We start from the raw sequence: 23,317 nt of genomic DNA, 5'->3' as shown, positions 1-23,317 counted from the left end.
AATGTTATCTAAGTCACTGAGAACAATTTCGTCAGGGAGAACAACATGAAATTTGTTACACGCACCCACCCACCCCTCCACACACACCCAAAGGCAACACAAAATTTTTGTTTTGATTTCTGTGTGTGTGTGTGTGTGTGTGTGTGTGTGTGTGTGTGTTATAAGTCTAACAATAATAGGAAGAATTAATTTACGCTATTTATGCATATATATATATATATATATATATATATATAACGTCGTACACGAGGACGTGTACGACACGTTTAAGAGGACGTGCTAGTTTTCTTTTTTTTTTTTCCTCATGGCTTGTACTTTAAGGCTGGTTTTGGTAATCTTTCTGTTTTCATTATTTGAACGTGTTCCATCCATTTGTGTTTATATTTTTTAATTTTTTCTATTACTGGTTCTTGGCTTAATTCTTTCATAATTTCTTCGTTTCTTTTGTGATCAAATAGGGTATACTTTGCAGTTTTTTTCATAAACTTCATTTCTGCTGTTATTAATCTTTGTTTGTCTTTTTGTTTTATTGTCCAGATTTCGCTTCCATACATTAAGACCGGTAGGGCTAATGTATTGTAAACTTTCAGTCTGGATTGTTTTTGAACTAGGTTTGGTTTAAATATAGAGTTAATTACTCCAGTTATTTTTAAATATTTTGCAATTTTTACGTTTATATCTTTTTCATTTTCATATGTGATTATACATCCTAGGTAGTTAAATGACACAACATGTTTCGTCGGAATACCGACTTCTGCGTGAGAACATTGAAAGCAAACAGAGAAAACACCGTAAAGAAACATTGTACCACTACAATAACATACAATGAACTGGAATTAAGTTTGAACTGAAGCTACAGTCCTGGCTAAAGTTCTATTGTTAGGCATATGTGAGTGTGTAACTTCACGAGTGTGCCAATATCTGATAGCAGAGCTAAATGAGTCCTGTAAATTATAACTAAGGTTACTGTTTATATGAGAAGAGTCTAAGATAATTTCTTTTGATTCAACTATGCGACATTCTACTTCATCATGGCATATATGAATCTGTGATGTTGTATTCCAGTCCATTTCGTGTTGGCGCCCTTCATTATTTGTGTTCACTGAGAAATGGACATGTCTTGAGAGGGCGCTTGCTCTGGTTCTACTATAAGCGGGATCTCTCTCTGATGTTCTTCGAAACGCAGGAGGATGGACTTCTCAGTTTGGCCATAATATGGCTCACAATCATCTTCAGTGTCTAGGTGTATATAAAATCATATGTGACTGTGGGAAGTCATATGTGACTGATAACCACACACGCACGCGCGCGCGCGCGCGCACACACACACACACACACACACACACACACACACACACACACACACACACACACACACACACACACACACACACACACACACACACACACACACACACACACACACACACACATGAAAAAAAACCGAATTTATAATTTCAAAATTATATTTTCAAAATTTTGTTTTTCAATATAAGCTCAAACAAGACTAACACATTTATGTCAGCAATGCTCAAGTTCCATTATCTCGTCCTGCAGTGGTTCTCAGTAACATCTGCAAAATACCGTTCAACAGAAATAATCACCTCTTGATTCTAAGAAAAATGTTTACCAACGAGCAAGTGTTTTAGTTTTATGAATAGAAAGAAGTCAGAGGTAGCCAAATCTGGGCAATAGGATGTTTGTTCCATCAATTCATAGTGCCGATCCCTTAATTTTCGAATTGCCAAAACACCTTTGTCGGAGATACATTGTCCTGTATCTTCCCACAACGATGATTTTTTCTTCTGCCAACCAAGTTTGCAGATGAAAAGTGTTTTCACGCATTTTTTCATATAGTCTGGTTAAATGATCGGAATAACATTCTCCGGTTATTGTTTTACCCTTTTCAAGATCACTAATAAACGAAATACCATTAGCATCCCAAAACACCGATGCCATAATCTTTCCTGCTGATGTAACTGACTTTGTCTTCTTTGGCGCTGAACAACCGGCTTCTGACCATGTTGACTGCTGTTTGGATAGTGGTGTGTAATGGTGAATCCAAGTCTTATCCATAGTAATAAATCGACGCACAAAAAAATCAGTTTTATTCTTGTTAAAATGCTCCAAGCACTGTTTAGGGATTTCCATGCAAGTGCGTTTTTGATCTGCTGTGAGCATGAGCTGCACCCATCTTGCCAAAGCTTTTTGATATATATCCTACACGTTCTTTTAAAATGCCTACAGTCTCAGCAGTTTCACTTACTTTGACTCGCCGGTCATCCAATACCACATAGTGTACTTGAACAATGATTTTTGGACGTCCTTCACGTGGATCATCATCAAGGCTGATACGGCCACGTTTAAACCCGGCAGCCTATGTCTTAATTGTCGAAATCGAAGGGGATAGAAAGCGCCCATAAACTTTTATAAACTACGAATGAATTGCTTTTGTCGTTAAACCTTCTTTTACAAAGAATTTTATAACCTCAAGATACTCAATTTTATCCATGTTAAGGACGCAGACAACATTTTAGCTTCAGACAGCTGTATAAAACAGACGACTTGATATAATGACTTGCAATTCACATGGATGCTTACGACAGATGTACCAACTTAGAAAAAAACATCGTGCCAATTGTATTGTCATCTATGTTCGGGGACGAGAACTTTTCTGACCACCCTCGTACAGAAAATCAACGTATGTTTACTAACTCGTTCGCAGTCGCAGCTGGGGTTCGAAAGACCAATTGTAAAAGTTGTATAAACAAAAACAAAATTTAAAAATAAATACTTGTTAAAATTATGAGCGGTTAATAATGATCACATCCCAAATATTAGAGATTAAAGTTCGGATGATTTCATTGCGTTTCACGTCTTTCAAAATTCACTCATTGCAAACAGAGAATTCATGAGGTTATATCTGAAACTATGTCAATATGACAGTTGCATATTTTTAAGGAGAATTCTGTAGAATAAATAGACCACAAAAAAACGAATGTAAGAAACCGTGCTTTTTAGCATGTCATCATTTCCTTCTATTTCAGATTTTTCTCAGCAAAAATTCTTTCGTGTTCAAGTCACAAGAGTACAGGTTTCTCAAGCCATGGCTCAATGAAGGTCTATTAATTAGGTAACTATATTACATGACTGTCTTATTTAAATAAGCGTTCTTTCCCAGACAAACAAATTAAACAAATAAAATGTTTCTCGTAAACTTCACAACATCTAAGGGGTATAAACCGGATTATTTAGAGTAAATATTATAGTAAGTAAAACAAAAGGTGGGCATACAAAGAAGGGAAAACAATCAACAAAAATAAAATAAAATATCGAAACTCTGCCTTATTTTACGGTACGTATTGTATTGGTATTTAAGACAGCTAATAGAAAAGACGCTGGAGTACAACCAAAGTTGTTACATAAATTTCATAGACTTTCGTCAGGCATTTGATTCAATCCGTAGACGAGAACTATGGAAAACTATGGAAGAATTTGGAATTCCCAACAAAACCATAAGAATAAAAAAGAAACTTTATGAGAAATCTGAAAGTGCAGTACAAATGGAGGACACCTTAACCAACTGGTTCCACAGAGAGAGTGGAGTAAGACAGGGATGCAATCTGTCACCAGACCTGTTCAATCTTACACTGGAAGAAGCAACCAATAAGGCCTTAAACAATGAAGACTCCGGAATCAAAATATATGGGAAAAATGTGACTAATTTAAAATTTGCAGACGACATTGCATTACTTGCAAGCACAGAAGAAAATCTACAGCGAATTTCTAATAAAATAAAGGAGGAGTGTATAAAATCTGGATTAAACATAAATATAGACAAAACAAAAATTATGCAAATAGGAAAAAGAAGCACCAGTCTGAAAATTGAAATTGATAGTAAGAATCTAGAGCAGGTAGAAAACTTCACTTACCTTGGAGGAGTTATTGAACACAATGGTGAAATTATAAAAGATATAAACAGACGAATCAGTAAAGAATCCCAAACTTTTGGACGACTTAATAAAATATGGAAGTCAAGAGACATCAAACAAGCAACACAAGTAAGAATCTATGAAACAATGGCCCTCCCAATAATCCTCTCAATGAAGAAAAAAAATATTAATTACTGAAATGAGTTGGCTACGAAGATTACTTGGAGTATCTCTGCTGGATCGACTAAGAAACGAAGACATAAGGAAACGACTAAAACAAGAAATAACAATAACAGACAAATTCCAAGAAAGAAGACTGCGATGGTTTGGCCATGTGACAAGAATGGGAACAGAAACGTTACCATCTAATGCCCTCAATACAATGATGGACGGTAAAAGATCCTAAGGAAGTCCCAAAATTAGATGGATAGACATAAAGAGGACCTGAATACCAAATCACAACAAGCGACACCAGACTGGACAGAACTGTTCGGACTCTCCCGGGACAGACAGAAGTGGAAAGAGTTCATTTGGCCTCATCATCATCCACACTGATGATGGAAGAGAAAAGAAGAAGATTGTATTGTTATTAGCAGCTCCCTTACGTTACTTGGTATGGAAGATACGCTATGACTAGAAAAACCTGAGTTGGTGCGATTTTCCCCTAGAACTGGAAGAACATTTATGAACTCTTTATTTTACAAAAGGTCAGGTGGCGGTGTCATAGAGACGTTACAACATTTTCTCCTTGAATGTTCAGCTTTTCCTTTTGCTCCAATAAAAAAACCGCAATTAGTCCTGCAATTTACTGGAAAAATACAGTGCATATATAATATTTTAGCATATTCAACAAGTGTTGCCATCGGAATGATATAACTTGCCTGGTCGGATGAAATGCCAACTACCCCTGTAGTTGATAGACTTCTTTCATTGGCAGGAGAAACACCTTGCTCACTGGAGGCCTGAAGTAGATTGCTGCAATGTTTTGTCTCCATAATAAGGGCAAGGCATCTCCGGTTTTTACACCAGTATCTAGATTCTTTTCAAGGGCTTGAATATTAAGGTGGTATCCATATCACTCCACATTCCAGGATATACAATAATAAAACTATTCCAATGGATGGTACGTAGAACGGAATCTGAGAAACAGAAATCAACTAATTTATGTGTTTTCGATAAGCTAGCAAGAAATCTTGCTGACACTTCCTAGCTAGTTCATAGTTGGTAACAGTGCATATATCATGACATGCTCGGCGAATTGTCCTGGGTAGGACAGGTATCTCTGGAAACTACAGTACTCTAGACTAACGGAACATCTCAATAATCGTTTTCATATCGAATTATTCGGACTTCTCTACCACCATTCAGATTGTTAGTATTATCTTCTGTGATGTTCATATGCGTTTCATTGTAAAGTACTGTCCTTAGATTTACTTCAGTGATCACTTGGCTTACAGTATATTTAAGTGATACAGAGTGTTGCTAATAACATAAACGGACAGGTCATGGAGAGCATGCAGTGATAACCGTAATTTTTTCTTCATGCAACTGATGATATATGATATACGGTGAACTTACCATGTATATCTCTGCTTTTTTTTGGATATAGTACATAAGGGACTTATGAAGAGGGGAACAGTCATTATTAATATGTGTCATTGTAAAACAGGGGCACCCTAATGCCTGATTGAACAGATCTATGTTCAATCAGGCAATACAATCTTCAATCTTAATTAAAAATCAAACCATCAAATTCAGTGTGTGGTGGGTTAACTGATTATCTTGAAATTTACTTCATTTCCAGTTCAGGTGAAAAGTGGAAAACCAGAAGAAAACTGTTGACACCCGCATTCCATTTTAATATACTTGAGGGATTTGTGCAAATTTTTAATGAGCAGTCTTGGATTCTTGTAAAAAAATTAAATCTCGCAGCTGAGAAAGATGGGATCGATGTCGTTCCACTCATCTCCTCGTTCACGTTGGATGTTATTTGTGGTGAGTCATATTGTCAACTATATAAAATAATTGTTAGGAAAAGTAAATGAATAAACCAACTGATAGTGTTATTTTTTCTTCAGATGGATTAGGCGCGGCTGATCGGCTTTAATCTATATTTATAGGATAAAGAGAGAGAGAGAGAGAGAGAGAGAGAGAGAGAGAGAGAGAGAGTCTCATCATTTAACTGCAATGCTCTGGTGTAGTAAATTGAGATATTTTGCTTTTTTACAGTTTAATTAATTTAATTGGGTAAAAATAACGATCACTTGTTACTTTTAATCCAATTTTAATTAACGAGTAGCTTAATGTGTTTCAGAAATAAATCCTTTTGCTATAATTCGTTGATCTTTAGAAAACGTGTTTAATTTTTGTTATTAACTAAACCATATTGAAATAGGGAATATTTTTTCATTTACTCCAATTTTTTTCATCAGTTATTGGTGAATTTATAAGGAAAGATACACTTTATTACAAAAATGTGGCATTTTCAGATATGTTGATTAACATTAAATGATGTTTTGCACAGAGACATCCATGGGTATCAAGATCAATGCCCAGTCTGGAAACAACCAAGAATTCATCAGTGCAAACCGCAAGTAAGTGATACTTGTCCATATATAAATATAGATGAGAAACAAATATATTTGTTGATATGAAAATGTCACCCACTCTCTGTTAAAATTCGGTGATCAAAATAACAATAATAATTACTCATCATTTGATTCTTGCAAGATCACAACCAATACATTATAATTCATTCGCAACATAACATTATGAATATATATAGAAAAAACTAGCAAATATTAGATTTTCTTGTTAGTTACTAAACACTAGTTTTTATTTGCAAAAACCGCATTTTACAAAGTTTGTTTTCATTATTTTGGATGCATATCTTTCCAACAGCGAATAGAATTTTGTAATTTTCAATATTCGGATAATTGTCCATAAGAATATCAGAAGCATCGTCTATGTTATTGCCACAAAAGTGGCTTTTGCTGTTAAAGTACATAATGATATATAATGCTCTTGTTTTCTTTTTGTTGTAATAATTTGAAGTAATTCTTCTTCTTTCTATAATTTAGTATAACAAAACACCTAGTTCATCGATTATTTAATCCTTGGATATGGTCTGATTTCGTCTTCTTCAACTTCTCGCCAACAGGATGGCAAATCAAAAAAGACTTGGAGATTGCCCACAGTTTTACCAGAAAGGTAAGTTTTGAATAAGCAGCAAAAATCTATGTTCATAATTGAGCTAGTCTTGTAAACGATTTTGCAAATTTTACTTTAGATTTTCTTTCGAGAAAGTTACTACCATTTCTTTAAATGCATTGAATGTACAAGTCTGATATAAGTATATTAGAATTATTCAGCATTATATATAAACATTCACTGTTATCTCAAATAATCTGAGATAACATTGAGAGAAACGTAATCGTGTTGATCATGTACTTCACTAATTAAGCGGTGTATTAAATCTCTGATCTATTTGGAACAGATTATGTTCTGAGACTCGTCCAGAGAGGCCCAAACCAATATGCCCAGGACTGGCCAACATTAGTACAATGCCTCTCACACTGTTTTGAACTCCTTTACCAGCATAGTACCGACAACAACTTTCACACGTATTTCATTCATTCAACACTGTCCAAGCTAAGATATAGTCCTTCCCATCCGGATAACCACATTCGAGCTTAATTTGCAAGGATAATCTCTCCTTCTCTGCCTCCCCTCCCCCGACACACGCAAGACGCGTACTGTAAATTATTCAATATCATTACAATCTTATAAAATATCCTCATATTACTAATTTCAGATTATCAACCAATTTCTCTAAGAAAAAAACTTCAGATTATCCCCATAAAGAACAGTTCTCAGATCTGCCACCATCTTGCTCTCTAGCATCTGGATCCTCTCCACCTCTTCGTCATTCCAAAGAAACCAAGGTGACTATATTATATGTGAAAAAGTACAGAATGGTTCAGAGTACTTTTCAATGACAATGTAATAAATGAACTGGTTTAGCCAATTTTGCAATATATACATGGGACTTCCACTCCATATCCACCAAATTTTCCAAATCCTTGGTTTCTTCAATTATCTGGACTATTCTAACATTGTGGTATAGAGCTGGTACTTTCAACCCCCAATTCTTACACATTACCGCATTAAAGGAACATCCATCTGTTCTCCTTTGCTTGTACTATCGACTCATTTAAATCATCCTGAAAACTTTCAGTCATCTTTATTCACTACCACCCTACCCAATATTACATCACCAGCAAACAACTGAATATTTTCCCTTAGACAATTTTGTTATATCATTTAAGTAAAAATTAAATTGATGTGGCTTCAGTACAGAATCCTCTGCACGCTGATAGTCACAAGCTTTCTATTAGATCTTTCTCCTGAATAAGCTTACGTCATCGGTATTTTTGTTTCTTAGAGGCTTATTCACACACAACGTTCCAAATGTCCTTGGGTTCCTAAAGAATATACTAATTATTATTTCTCCATCAGCCATCCTTTTTCCCGCATAATCAATTTTATTTTATTTCTTCTTTTGCTTCCGTTTATTTATTAAAAAATACTTGAGGTATCCTCTTAATATCCTTTTCAAAGTCCAGCAATATTATGGTGATGTAGAAATTACCTTTATTCAACTCATCTGTCACTTTATTATAAAAAGTAAGTTAATTTGGCATAACATACCCTTTTCAAATCCATGTGCTTCCCCCATATATTATCCGGTTCCTCTATATTCGTTTCTGATTTATTCTCCTTTACCAACTTCTCCAATACTTGAACATAAGCCCTGAAATCTTAGCCGGGCAATGCCACCTCAGGCTTGGAGCCTTATTTAAACATGAACGTCCTCTCTCCGTTCTCCTTTGCTTGTACTACCAGTTCATCCTGAAAACGTTCACAGTCATCTTTATTCTCTACCCAATTTTACATGATCAGCAAACAACTGAAAATGGAACTGCTTCCCTTCTTTCTAATTCCTTCCTTGGGACCAACCCAGAACTGTCACTTAAATTAAAAAATCTGATTGAAACAACTGAGGGTTCCTCTAATACCTTATAGTACTACTCGAACGAATATACCATCTAATCCAGTAGCCATATTTACATCCAAGTTCTGTAATTTCTTGATAACTCCAGTTAAAAATATTTTCACATAGGATCTCGTCTCTTTTTTACTAAAATATCCTCACCTGGAGATATTGTGGTTGGTTATATGAGACATTATCCAATGATTCAATATATTGGAGAGTAATACTGCTTCTGTGCTAAGAACAATAGGAAAGAACACAGGTGGCTAATATTAGTTAAGTTATAATCTATTTCTGACAGTCCAGCAAAACGATATTATTAAATTAGAAGCATTTATATATTTATAATTGCTTTGAGTATATGCGTGTTGCGATTTTATACGTTCAAAAAAATACTTCACATAGTTTAGTTTTGAATGCTGATTTGAGACATGAGAGTCATATGAGTGTTCTATGGACTGAGACATTGAAGAATGCTTGTTTTTTTCGTGGACAATACTTCATTCCATGCTTCCTCTTCTGAAGAATGAAAGTCATTTCCTTCTCTCGAAAGGTTTTTGCTTTCTTGAAAAATAAAGGTGAAAAGTAAGGGCCGAGTGCCATGTAATACCATTGAAATCAACCCATAACATTTGGTATTAGTGTAACACTTGATGCAGTATAATAATCCGGGAAATTACTTCCCATCTTTACGCAACTTGGAGAGCATGGCAAACTGATCCTAAAACGATAAGTCCGATTATGGGCATCCTAAAATTATCGGTGTAATGGGATAATGGGATAATTAAGATAATTATCTGGTCGGTTGTTTTGGGCCATAAGAGCCAGATAAGTCGCGAGTTATTATTATTTCAATACACAAAAACATTTGACCTCATCAGATTTCCAATTAATAGAGAGATGGATTAAATTTTAATCAATATTTCACCAGATATGAATTTCACTATATTATGTCGTATTTATCAATTGTCTTCTAGATAATCAAGGAAAGGAAAGCATCGTTTACACATAATCTTACCAACACAAATGAGGAGCAAGAGGATTCGTCTCACAATGACATCTATTATAGGAAAAACAAGAGAATGGCTTTGATAGATATTTTGTTACATGAGCATCTCTCTGATCCATCTTTCACAGAGGAAGACATCAGAGAAGAAGTGGATACTTTTGTTTTCAGGGTAAGCGTTTTGGGTTCTCTTTCTTCGATTCTGATTCACTTTCGTAAAGGATGTTGAACCGTGACAACGACTATGCCCTTTCATCCGAGAAGACACACGCAACAAAGGCAGTATTTATTTTTCATTGATGAATTCCTATCGTTATTACTACAGATTATAAAAGATTAGAGCATAAACACTAAAATCTTTTAAAAACCTGTAAACGATTTGCTGCTTTTATTTCTTAGTTGTTTTTTTTTTGAAGAAATCGTAATGTCTAATTTCATCGTTCTTCATGATAAAGGGTCATTGTTTGGATGAAAACCAAAATAAGAACTTCATTGAATTTCCTTATTATTTCGTTTAGGGCCATGATACAACAGCTTCGGGCATAAGCTGGGCTCTGTATTGTATTGGGGCGAATTCCTATGTGCAAGAGAAGATTCACCAAGAAATTGATTCTGTCTTTGGAGATGATGTCAGCCGAAACGTAACGACAGATGACATAAAGGAAATGAATTACTTGGATTGTGTAATAAAGGTAAGCTCATATCTTTTATTTCTTATTTGTATAATTTTCTATGAGAACAGTAATCAATGATCAAGTTCCTGTGCTTGTAGTTTCAAGCTCTTTTTTAATGTTCATTCATTTTGTTTAATATCGTTTTTCATGGAGAAAACTATGTGAAGAACACTTTTATATTATAAATGCATGCTTTTTGAAACTCCCCAGAAGATAGCCAAGATGCCTTGGCAAACAAATTTAATACATCAGAAGATAGAATGAAATTCTTCTAATTCTGTTCTGGATTATCTGGAAGCATTTCACGCAGCTTGTAATAGAAGGTGAATAAAGAAAATAATAATAATAATAATAATAAATTTACTGTAATCCCTTTGTTCGAACCTATGGCTGAGTGTAATTGGATTATTATACCTTTAGAATAGAATTAAAATGACATACCTTGATGAGTATTTGCCTAGAAGGTAATACTTATATAGCATGACATGTTAAACGTAACAGAGCTGCAAACATATGAAAAGTGAATGTTGAAGAAGAAATAGAAACATGTGTACGTAGAAATATATATATCTCACCTAAGGAAAACAAGAATGAAACCCATAATGCAGATGATAATGCAATAAATAGACTATGAATGTTTAAAGATCAAAAATTCCAAACTAAAACAAAACAAAAAAATAATAAATAAAAATAAAAAAGATAAAAAACTTATATAAAGGAATAAAAAAAATATACAATACAACCACGTGATGTTGGGCTGTTTATTTATTATTATTATTATTATTATTATTATTATTATTATTATTATTATTATTATTATTATTATTATTATTTCGGGCGACTCCAGGAGTCCTTAGACTCATCTAGGGAGGCCCTAAACATCATGTCCACACAACTATGCGATTACATTCTCACAGTATCTATCATACATTGTCTTGAACTCGTTCACCATCATAGCACCCACAACAGACTCTAGCAGCTTATTCCACTCATTTACCACTCTAAAAGTAAAGAACCCAGCTCTAACACCCCTGCTAATCACACTCTTTCCCAGCTTCCATAGGTGTCCCCTAGTTCTCCCACCACCAGTCCTGATCTCAAAAATATCCTCTGAATTATAGAATCCCTTTAGCAATTTGAATGTCTCAATCATATCTCCCCTCCTCCACCTATCAACTAGTTTCTGCAACCCACAAATCTTCAACCTGTTCTCATATGGTTCATTCCATAGACCTGTTATCATCTTAGTCACTCGCCTCTGGATCCTCTCCACCTCCTCCCCATCAAGAAGGAACCGAGGTGACCAAATCTGGGCACAGTAGTCGAGATGTGGTCTTATCAAGGCTCGGTATAAGGCTTGTATTCACATTTTAGAAAGAACAGAAAATTAAATATGAAGTGTATGGTTAAACGTTTTTTTTTTTCATGAGTTGTTCATAATGTGTATACAAGCTTAGAACCACACAACAAGCCCATAGTTAATTTTTCTATCTAAAATGTGAAAATGATTCGATCAAACTGGCCTGTAAGCGATTTTTATAATAAGTTTTGTTCCTTTTTATGTTTTTTATATTTTAATTTTCAATTTTACAATTTTTAATTCGCATTCTTTCGAGTTCCATACTTTGTTTGATCCATTATCGTCTACACTAGTTTCTGTTCTTGTTTCATTTCAAAGCCATTTGATTTATATTCCCACATTCGCGTGTTATACATTTGAGATGTATAATACGCGAATTCTGAAAATAATCATTGGGTGGAATGTAATTTTAATTGTCATTTTAATTGCCTTCTATCATAATTTATAAAAAAAATTATATAACTCAGAACCAAATTATCCTTATAAGGACTGGCTTAAAGGGGCGAAGCAAGAATGCTTTTCATATCCCCGTTATCTGTAGAGGACAGTGTAGGGATAAGGTGCTATTAAATTATTGAGCTATTAAAGCTCTAATCATGGCAGAAGGGTAACAGCAATAGCCGAGCCTCAGTTAGAACTTCATTGGCTACAGCATTGCCATCCATTACCCTCCAAGGGTATTGGATTGAATGAATCAATCACCGCATCTCACGGTGGATTGATTGCAATCAACCTCGTTTCCAGAACCAATTTAGTCTTAGGTTGCATTTATGTTACTCAGTTATAATTTTCCATGGTGTAACCTTTTATTTCGTAATTAGCATATTTACTTCTTACATATTTGAACAAATGGTGTTAAGAGATATTATTCAAAAGTATGTTTTTTTTTTACCTTTTATTCATCAGGAAGTGCTCCGTTTATATCCTCCTATTCCAGCAATTTTCCGTTCTTCTAGTGAAGTCATCACTTTTGGTAAGTTTGGAAAGTAAATAGTATTCAGAAGATATTATATACTCAGTTAGAATGCAGGAACACTTAAACACTAAAACAATTTAAACAAACAAAGTACTAATCACATCACATGTTGATGAGAGAGTGTCCTTAAAATCTGAAGAAGACACAAAATCCTACTCTTGAGGAAGCTAAATATGAAACTAGAGATGACCACACTAACAAAGCAAAAATAAATTAAGGTTAACTGGAATGTTATTAATGACGGTACACAGAAAGAAATAATGTCAAAATCATAACAAAAATAGGTTTTGCACTCTCTATTAAAATATATTGCGTTTTTTTATAATTGCATGTTTCTTCTTTGAAAGAGATTTGATACCGCTTTGACCTGAGGGGATATATTGGGCATGGCCAGGGGTCGGTAAACTTTTGAGACGGAAGAGCCAAACCTGTCCCCCCCACAACAATTTAAAAATTATTCGAGAGCCATAAATATATTTTTACAAATAAGGAAAATTTAAAGTAATATTATAGTAAATTTATAGTAATATATAACAAATTATAATAGTAATTATATCTTTATTAAATGAAGAAAAAATCACCCAAAATATTGCTCTGATTGGTTTTAATTAGTGTGAGCAATGAGCTTGCATTTCCTTAGAACGTTTCTGTATGTCCAGTTTATAACTAGTCGTTTATAATTTAAGGCGCGATTCCAAGTTGGAATCAGTAATTTGACTCCTCAATTTAAATTTAATTAAATTCATGTTTGAAAACGATTGCTCACATAAATATGTAGCCGCGAAGATATTGAGAACTCCAAATGCAAATTTTTTCGACTCATGATATGAGTCCGGAAGACTATTCCAAGTATTGCAAATCATTGAGTCTGCCTTCTGTAGTACTTTTATAGGAGTCTGCTTGCGCTGTGAAATCAGACTGCATTTTTCTTTTTCCAGTTCTGCTATTTCAGTACCAAGACGTACAAATTTGGAACTCCATAAGTCTTTGCTATTCAAGTCCAGCAATTGTATTTCAAAATTAGCCGTGTCAATATCAAATGGAGAAATATTTAATCCCTTCACATTGGCATTAAGAGGATCTGTAATAAAAGTTAGAGTCGCTTTATTATTTCTGAATTCCTGAAACGTTTGAAGAAAGGATTCTCTCATGTTTAAAACTGCTGTCTTGAAATAATCTTTGTTAATGAGGGCATTGCTTTCTCGGCAATATTGAGACAAATTTGGAAAATGAACTAAAGTTCCGCTCTTTAAATCTTCAGGGAACAGAATCAATTTCTTTACAAACGAAATAACCTCCTCTAGCATTCGAAAGGCAGAATTCCCTTGCCTTGTAATTTACGATTGAGCTGATTCTGTTGTGGTGTAACGTCCACCATAAAGTACAATTTTTGCAATCACTGATCTTCTGTTAATTCTGGATGTTGAACATCCTTGTTGTCGAGGAATAGTTTGATTTCATTTATGCAAGATGTAAAACGCTTTAACATGTTGCCTGGAAAGCCATCGAACCCTGTTTACTGGAGAAGATCTGAATACACGCTCGCCATTTCACTTAGCAACTCTTTAAACTGTCGATGGTTAAGTTCCCTTGCTATAATGGTGTTGGTAATCTTAATTACCAATTCCATAATTTTACCAATTTCTTCTGTAAATGTTTGTGCACAAAGTGCTTCCTGGTGGAGTATACAATGGAAAGTAATCACTTAATGATTAATTTTTCCTTTTAAAATTAAAACAAAACCCTTTTTCTGCCCTATCATACGTTTTGCACCATCGGTTGCAATTGACACAATTTTATTGAGTGGGATATCATTTTTTACATGCACTCAAGAACGGCATTTGCTATGTCCTCTCCACGCGTTTGTACTCGTATTATGTCCCAGTCGATGTCTGGAACTCCTTATTTAAAATCGCCGAGCAGATAGCATTTCAATACGGCATCTTATCTGATCGCATCTTTCAAATTCCGCTAGTTCCCGTTTTTCAACCATTTCAGCCGGTTTACAATTTTGCTCAGGTAATATCAATTAGGATACCACCTTTTATGAATGTCTTCATGAAGCTAAAAAATTTTGTAATAGTTTTTGAGCATTTAAGTGTTTATCTGTTTATCATGAGGAAGGCTGTTCTAGACGAGAAAGATGGACAGAATAAAACAGGTAGAATAGAATCAGATTAGGTGTGTTTGCAGTTGCACAGTAATTAATGTTGGGAAGCTTCTGCTCTTGTATTAACAGGTACAACACAAAGTGGTGAAACGATACCTGCCAAACCACTGATGCAATAAAGGTGTAAGTATGTGAAGATTAGATAAATCGTTGAAATTGACGAGCATCCCCAGAAATATGTGGGTTCTTTTTTTTACTCGTATTTTTTTTGCTTTCAGCAGTGTATTAGCCCTAAAACACATCAAGCAATTTATTGAGGTATTGATTAGTTATATGTATTCAGATTATGAAAAGAACAAACATAACATGAGTGTTTTTATTATTGAGATATTTACATGACGCAGATATTGAGATTCATCTGCTTTCTATTGGACAGCTACTTATATGATTACTTGGTTTCAGATCAATACATAATTCCTAAGAATACGACTATCGCAATTCCGTTTATAACCTTGCATCGTGATGAAGACATGTTTCCGAATGCAGAAGTTTTTGATCCGTTCCAATCAGAAGAAAGTAGTAAACGGAGCGTTTATAGCTACTTACCTTTCTCTATGGTCCAAGGAACTGCATTGGTAAAGTAGATTACGTTTCGTTACTTACTTCTTAGGAAGAGTTATTATTATCATTATTAAGGTATATTGTTGAATATAGTATTATTTGGCAAGAGTTTTAATTGATTTTATAATTATCAACATGACATGTGAAGAATTAGTGACATTGTCACAAGTGTTTATCACAAAAGCAAGTCTTATATTGAGTTATTTAAATAAGTAATAATATTTCTTTAAATAAAAGTGTGAATTAGTACGATGCTCAACAATTAAAGCTAGAATAGCTTCTGATTGGGTGTCAAGTCTTCCTCCTAAAGTGAAAAGTGGCTATCATTAATTTGATAGTCATATAGATCTCTAGCTCACTTGTGTATATTTTGTAACCTTTCAAACTTCGTGTCTTTTGTCCATTTTCTTCTTGTTTAGCTAGGCAGCATATTTTCTTATACTCCTCTATCGTGTCTTCTAAATGTCTTCTAAATTTGAAGAAATGATCTAGCAGTTAGCGCCACTCGAAGAAAACCGTTCTCATTTGGAATCTATATCCTGATTAAAGGAATATTTCTATCCTTTCCTTTAACCGATCCCGAGTTCGTTGACCTCTGGCACGGCAAGTTGTTTTCTTCAACTATCCTTGATTGGCTATCTCTTGAAATTGAAATAACCTTCTATCCCCCAAAGCTAGATAAACCTAAAACTGCCTCCCCAATCCCTATCCAATAGGGAATTAAGAGCGTTAGCAGATAGCGTGTGTTATATTGATAGGTACATATCAGATGCGTCAGAAGATTCTTCTGAAGATCCATTATTCACACAATATCTGCCATACTTCTCCTTAAACTCATTCTCAACCACCTTTGGAAACTCACCCTACCAATTTGTCATCCTCTAAGCAAAGACCTGGTCCTGAAATCCGTTCCAGCCGTACCCTTACACAACTCCCATTTCTCGTTCTCTCCGTTACTGCCATATACTGAAAAAGATCTTCGGTGCCAATCCTAAAAATACCTTTCATAGTATATGATTCTATTGTGTCTCCGCTTTTATCCATATCAACTAGTTTTTGAAGCATACAGGCCTTCATTATTCTCAAAGAGAACATTCTATGGACCTGCCACAATGCTAGTCACCTACCTCTTCATCTTCTAAAACAATTGTTCGTCCCTACTTAATCCTGTTGACTAGACCTGCGAGCAGTAATTCAGATGTGGTCTTATTAAGAGGGGAATAATAATCCTGCAAGTACAAGCCATTAGGAAAAAGAAAACCAGGACGTCTCTAACGATGACTTCTAAGGCCGCATCAGGCCATGCTAGGCCTAAATCAGCATGATGATGAAGATAATGATGATGATGATGATAATCCTGCATTTAGAGGGGAATAATAATCCTACAGTCTCTGTTTTTTAGTGTGTTCTTCACCAACCACCTAACCTAATGTGCTGTTGTCTACCTTTGCAATATGCCCTCTAAACTTTAACTCACTGTTCGCAATCATCATCAAGTCGCAGTCCTTCTGAATTTCCTGCGGATGTACATCAATATATTACTGATCATTTTTCCAAAAGTGCATCAATATGCATATGACCATATTAAACTGACATTCGTTTGCTTTTTCCTGCAAGTCCATTTACATCTGCAGGATCTCTATATATTACCTTCGTTTGTAGTTGCTGTTCTCAGTTTTGCACTATCAGAAAACAACTGAATATTTGATGCCAAGTAATTTCTTATATCATTGTTGTACAAATTAAACAACAGAAGAGGATAAAGTACTAAGTTTTGTCGTACACCACTCGTCACCTGCCTTCTCACGGACTTCATCCTCTATAAACCGCGGCGGATGGACAGACAGCTTTGCTATCTGTCCATCTGCCGCTACCTCTATTCAAAATCATCAGATTCATATCCATCCCCCATTTGTTCTAATGTATGTAACAGAGTTGTATGGGTCATCCTGTCCAAATGGAGTGACAGTCAAGTAGTATCACTGAGTATCCATTTCTCTTATTCAACTTCATTCTCACTTTATTATAAAAAAAGTAAGAAAATTACTAAGGAAAGCCTAATCTTCACAAAACCATTTTTCTCACTGATAAAATTACACATTACCATTCATCCAGTCCTAAATTCTCTCTTTCACCAGTTTCCTCAACCCAACATTGCTGTGATGGTTTATAATTTGCTGCCTTTGTCTTGGAACCCCCTTTTATGCAGTGGGATTATATTACTCCCTTTCGACTCCATTTCCACCTCCCCACTGCAGAGGCATAACATAATATCTTTGTCAGAGGTCCTGATCGTCCCTTTGCATAATCTGACATTACACGGGCTGATATGCCAACAAATCCCATGATTGTTTACATTGAGTCTTTACAATATTCTAAGTATTTAAATTTCTTCAACTTCTATTCTCATGAACATGAGTGAAAAATACTCCGTAATTCTATTATTTGGTTTGTGTAGGTTACGTCTCCATGATTATCACAGTTTATGGACGATTCCATAGGCTTTCCTCCTTCTAATTCAGATTTTTTGGAATCACCAGCTAAATTTTTAATCATAATTTACTTTGACCTTCCTTCCTTGACATACAGGTCACCCTTCTTGCCTTTGCCTTGTATTGCTCATGGGCATGCTGAACACAAATTTCTTTATACTCCATCTGCAACTTTTACTTTGTCTGCAATTTATGCTTAATAATAATATTCATCTAAGTCACTTCTCCCTGGTTTATCTCTCTGATCTCGATATATAGTCAGATGATAGGTTTTTCAAACTCTCTCCTTTGACAACCTCCCATTAACGCCAACATCTTGCTCCTCCAAATCCTTACTCTTTAACAGTGATAAAAGCTGACTCCCATGCGGAGCAGCGGAGCTAAATTGGTTACTGTTGAATTCTCTGATGTTTTATCAGATACAACACTTTCGAACCTCGATAATGCATAGCTTGAATCTACTAGGATCATCTCTCGTAAATTCCCTTTGCTACCACCTTAAATTCTGCTACTAATTTTGTGATTTTTTAAAATTCGTAGGAATGATTTACATTTAGGTGATATGGAGCTAATTCGTAGCTTTTGATTAGATTAAAACTGTTTGCTTAATTAAAAATATTTAATTAATTTACAGTACTTTTATCTGAATCTATGAATTTTACGTTAATATACTTGAAAGTTTTAGATGAAAATGAATTAATAAAACATATTTCTAGGGACTTTGAAGTATTTTAAAAACTATTTCTTTGTATTATGTTTTAGGTCAGAAATATGCTATGTTGGAAATGAAGATCGCTGTAACTAACATTCTTCGGAAGTTTTCAGTTAAGTCTCCAGACCCCATAAGTGAGGTGCATTTTGTGTTCGAGGCTGTGCTACGGCCTTTGGATAAGCTTCGAATACAATTTAGAAAAAGGCGATACTACAACATCATCTTTGAGGCATCTGTTTAATTAATATTATTTTCACTCCATTTTCGTTCATCATCAAGATCATCATCTTCAAAAGTTTAATGACCTATTTAGGTCTAAGCAGTCATCAGATGTTTTTTTTTTTATCAGCCTTACATTAGCTTGCATCCAGTTGTCTTAGGTTATTTAGCGTCATTCTTGAAGAACACGGGAACATCCCGTATTAGAGCTTTATCAAAAATTAAATATTCAGTTATCAGGATTTTCATATAGTTACTTTTCTTCACAATTTTATTTGAGCAATTGTCAAAGTATGTGTAAAGAAGTTGTTGTTTATATGTATTATATTCTTCTATATTCTTCAATACTAAATAGCAGTGTGCCGTTCTCTGTCTCGTAACCTTACTTACTCTACTCGGTATTATGTTTGTCCTTCGGTATTTATTAATCGTATGCCTATGAACACAGAAAAATATATTTGTAAAGTGCGCCATCAGTATATCAAATATTCGGGCATAAGACTCAACAAAACTTTCGCTAGATCTCTCTCTCTCTCTCATACTAGCATAAATTCCTTCAACAAAGTTTATATAAACGGTTGTGGTTCTTAAGTAAAGTAATTAAACTGCTTTTTTAATGCTTTAGTTCTTTTCAGCTCACAAGTCCAATATTTTCAGGAACAGTGCAGGTGAAAAATAAAGGATCAGGCAGCACTCTTTTAACAAATCATAAAAACGCATTTATTTGCAATAATATGAAATATACATGAATCAAACGACAGGGACATTGCTTTCTCTACCCATCTACAGGGTGTCCCAAAATTCACGCTAGATTTAAATTTAGCGTCATTTGTACGGTCAAGTGTTGCCAACGAGAAAAAAAAGACAGCGTGACAGCTGACAGTTCAGGGTTATTAAAAATGGAGCGCTACACGAAAGAACAACGCATTTTCATTGCTGAGCAATATTTTAAACTAATGAAGGTTTGGTAGCTACAGTTCGCAATTTTCGTAATTTTAATTTACAAAATATGGTCGGAAGAGTGATTGAACTTGATCAACTGCGAAAAGATTAATTAAAAAATTCAAGGAAACTGGATCAATTAGTGATCTTATAAACTCTGGCCGTCCTTCAACAAGTCGTTCAACAGAAAACATCGAAGCAGTTCGTGAGAGTGTTGCAGAGAGTCCAGGAACATCAATTCGGTAACGTGGTCTTGAATTGGGCATTTCGAGAAGCTCTCTACAGCGTATTTTCACGAAAGATTTGCATGTTTATGCTTACAAAGTTCAATTTACTCAAGAACTGAAGCCTACTGACCACAAACATACACAGCGAAGAGAGTTCGTTGAATGGATTATGGAACAACGTGGATGCTTATTTTTCGAACAAAATCATCTTCAGGGATGAGGCTCATTTTCATCTTGATGGCTTCGTTAATCGACAAAATTGTCGCATTTGGGGTTTCGAAAATCCACGAGTGATTGTTGAGAAACAAATGCATCCACAATGTGTTACTGTTTGGTGAGGATTTTGGGCTGGAAGCATCATCGGTCCATTCTTCTTCGAAAATGCGGCTGGTAAGGCAATAACGGTTAATGGTAACGGACATGATAATCCAGTTTTTTGTGCCTAAATTGCAAGATATCGATGTGGACGACATGTGGTTTCAACAAGATGGTGCCACATGCCATACAGTCGGAGAAACAATTCAATTACTGCATGAGTCATTTCCTGGTCGTGTAATTTCCCGTTTTGGTGATCAGAATCATGCGTCACAGATCATGTGATTTAACGCCGTTGGACTTTTTTTCTTTGCGGTTTTTTGAAGTCTAAGGTTTATGCCAACAAATCCCACGACCACCCACGCCTTGAAGGAGGAAGTTGAGTGCTGTATCAACGAAATTCAACCACATTTATGCAAAACGGTCATGGAAAATTTCGACAAAAGAGTGCGTATGTGCCAGCAAAGCCGTGGAGGCCATTTACCCGATATGCTATTCCATGCATAACCCTATACTATATACTTTATGAATCAATAAGAAATTACACTTTTTATTTAAAAAGCTGTGTTTTCTATCAAAATTACATCTCGCGTGAATTTTTGGACACCCTTTATAAAATCTTTAGCATAAAATTAGAACCCTTTCATTTCGCACACTAAATAATCTTTTTAACTCAAAAACTTATTTACGCTCTGCTTACAAATGCAACTTATTAACTTATTAAACTTCTAGTTTACTCGCAAAGAGGTTAGCACTCTCTCTTAAGTTAATTTTACAACATTGATATTAGCTTCTAGCATGCCAATTGACTCTCTTATGGACACTTCTTATTACTATTAAACTAATTCTTAATAGTCCATCTATAACATTCTATAAGAGGAATTGTGCAAAAGTATGGAACTTACAAAGTCAAACGTCTGGCAATAAAGTCTTATGGCATTCTTTCATCTCAGATTTCGAATTTCCTTCAGGAATGTCCGGCATCAGCAGTATTTTGTCGGGAAAATGGTCTGTGAACTTCAACCTGCGGTACTCGTAAAACTACGGCAAAATGTTGTTCTCCCACGGTGAAAGAAAAAACTGCCGAGCGAAGCTGCTTCGAGTATTTTACATCGACTTTTGGCTTGGGCTCGCCGTAATAACTGGACGACTGGCTCCTCTATCTTACCCTCTCTAATAGTTCAAACTGCCGCCCGCCTGCATTAACTGAAACTGCCGACAACTGTCTCTTTTGACTGCTGAATGGGTTCTCTCTGTCTTCTCAGTGACTGGAAGGATTCTCTCTGGCGACCTGGAAGCTCTCTCTGGTGGCAACTGGAAGCCCCTATTGCCCAGCGCTGTCTCTTTTTATTACGCCTTCTCTCAGACCTCGAACAAAAGTTTGTAACTCCACTTTTTCGACCCAAAGAGTTCAATCCACTCTTTGTTCTCTTCCATGCACTCTTTTGATCGTAAGTTGCAGGCCAGCGGAAAGTTGTTTGAACTTTTCAGACTGACTTTGGAGGTGTTTATGCGCAGAACTTGTAAGCACTTTCTCATACACACAAAATTCGTAAACAGTCTTTCTTATTCCCTCATAAAGAGCTATTATACAACGTTCCGGTGGCAAAACATTGCTTTGTTTTTGACATTCTAAAATATTCTTGTTAAAAAAGTAAATGCAGTTAATTTCCAAAGGGTTATTTACAATAATATGTAGCACAAAATATACCGAGACAAACATGGCTATTTTTACAACATTCTCATGGGACTTGACCTCTGTATAAATTGATGTAAAGCTCTTTGTTATTTTAAAGCTACATCGAATTTTAGAGTTGTCTGTCTTAAAATATGGTCAAACAACGAAATTCTATTAAGGTGTTTATGGGAGTTTGAAACAGTCTTCATAATTCTCAATTGTTTTCTCGTGTTAAGTATATTTTCATTATATGATATTCCAAAAACTTTCCTCATAACACTTTCGTGTCAAATAAAATTTTTAGAAACGTTACACATGCACCATTTAAAAGTAATATTAAAGGTGGATCTAGAGTAGTTGAGCCAATATGGCAGCTGATTAACTGACGAGCTTCTAGCTAGAATAATTCATTTTTGATAACTTTCTCCATTATTTTGTTGCTGAATGAGATGACTACGATTGGTGGATAGTCGGGTGCAGACTCTTCTCCGACCACTTTTCAGGAAAGGTTGCATATATTCTTGATTTCATGCGTAGGGATGTGTGTCGACTGAGTACGGTAGATTATAAAGACGATGAAAATCAGGAGTTAGCCATTGGATCAGAATTAATTTAATTACTTTAACTTAAGTTTTATTTATTCATATTCACTATTATTTGAAATCAGTAATCATTCATCATCTTAATGGTACTGTATGGAAATGAAGACCACTGACTATAGAGGAGTAATTGCCATTAAGGACAATTAAAACCATCATTCTATTAATATGTAGGGATAACGGTATGTGTACAGTCAGATCCACAAATACACACCTCAATGATCATGATTGCCTAGAAAATTAGTTGGAGACAATAATTTCACTGCTACCATCATAGACTGTTAAGAATGAGGATGCAGTACAGGATTTCTATTAATAACACTAAGCTGGAGACCTACCATCCATCCCTCCATCGATCCGCTTCTAAAGAAGATTTGGGTGGGGGGGGGGGGGGGTGGGGG

At 35.2% G+C, this 23,317-nt stretch overlaps 1 protein-coding gene across 1 annotated transcript in view; it reads left to right on the top strand.

Annotated features, from left to right (window-relative positions):
* Positions 1-19,177, top strand: part of LOC150099438 (cytochrome P450 4c3-like) — a 28,660-nt gene extending 9,483 nt beyond the window's left edge. The window contains 10 exon segments of the mRNA XM_090404352.1: positions 3,048-3,133; positions 5,737-5,927; positions 6,457-6,526; positions 7,747-7,876; positions 9,963-10,163; positions 10,510-10,683; positions 12,932-12,998; positions 15,574-15,723; positions 15,726-15,746; positions 18,987-19,177. Of these exon segments, the coding sequence (XP_090260478.1) occupies positions 3,048-3,133; positions 5,737-5,927; positions 6,457-6,526; positions 7,747-7,876; positions 9,963-10,163; positions 10,510-10,683; positions 12,932-12,998; positions 15,574-15,723; positions 15,726-15,746; positions 18,987-19,177 (1,281 nt within the window).
* Positions 19,178-23,317: the final 4,140 nt, after the last annotated feature.

Source organism: Typopeltis vanoorti, chromosome 14, assembly GCF_054136105.1.
Source record: "Typopeltis vanoorti isolate ZY-2024b chromosome 14, IOZ_Tvanoo_1.0, whole genome shotgun sequence".
NCBI classification, from domain to species: Eukaryota; Metazoa; Arthropoda; class Arachnida; order Uropygi; family Thelyphonidae; genus Typopeltis; species Typopeltis vanoorti.
The sequence above is the reverse complement of the archived record's forward strand: the minus strand, read 5'-3'. Positions and strand labels throughout refer to the sequence as shown.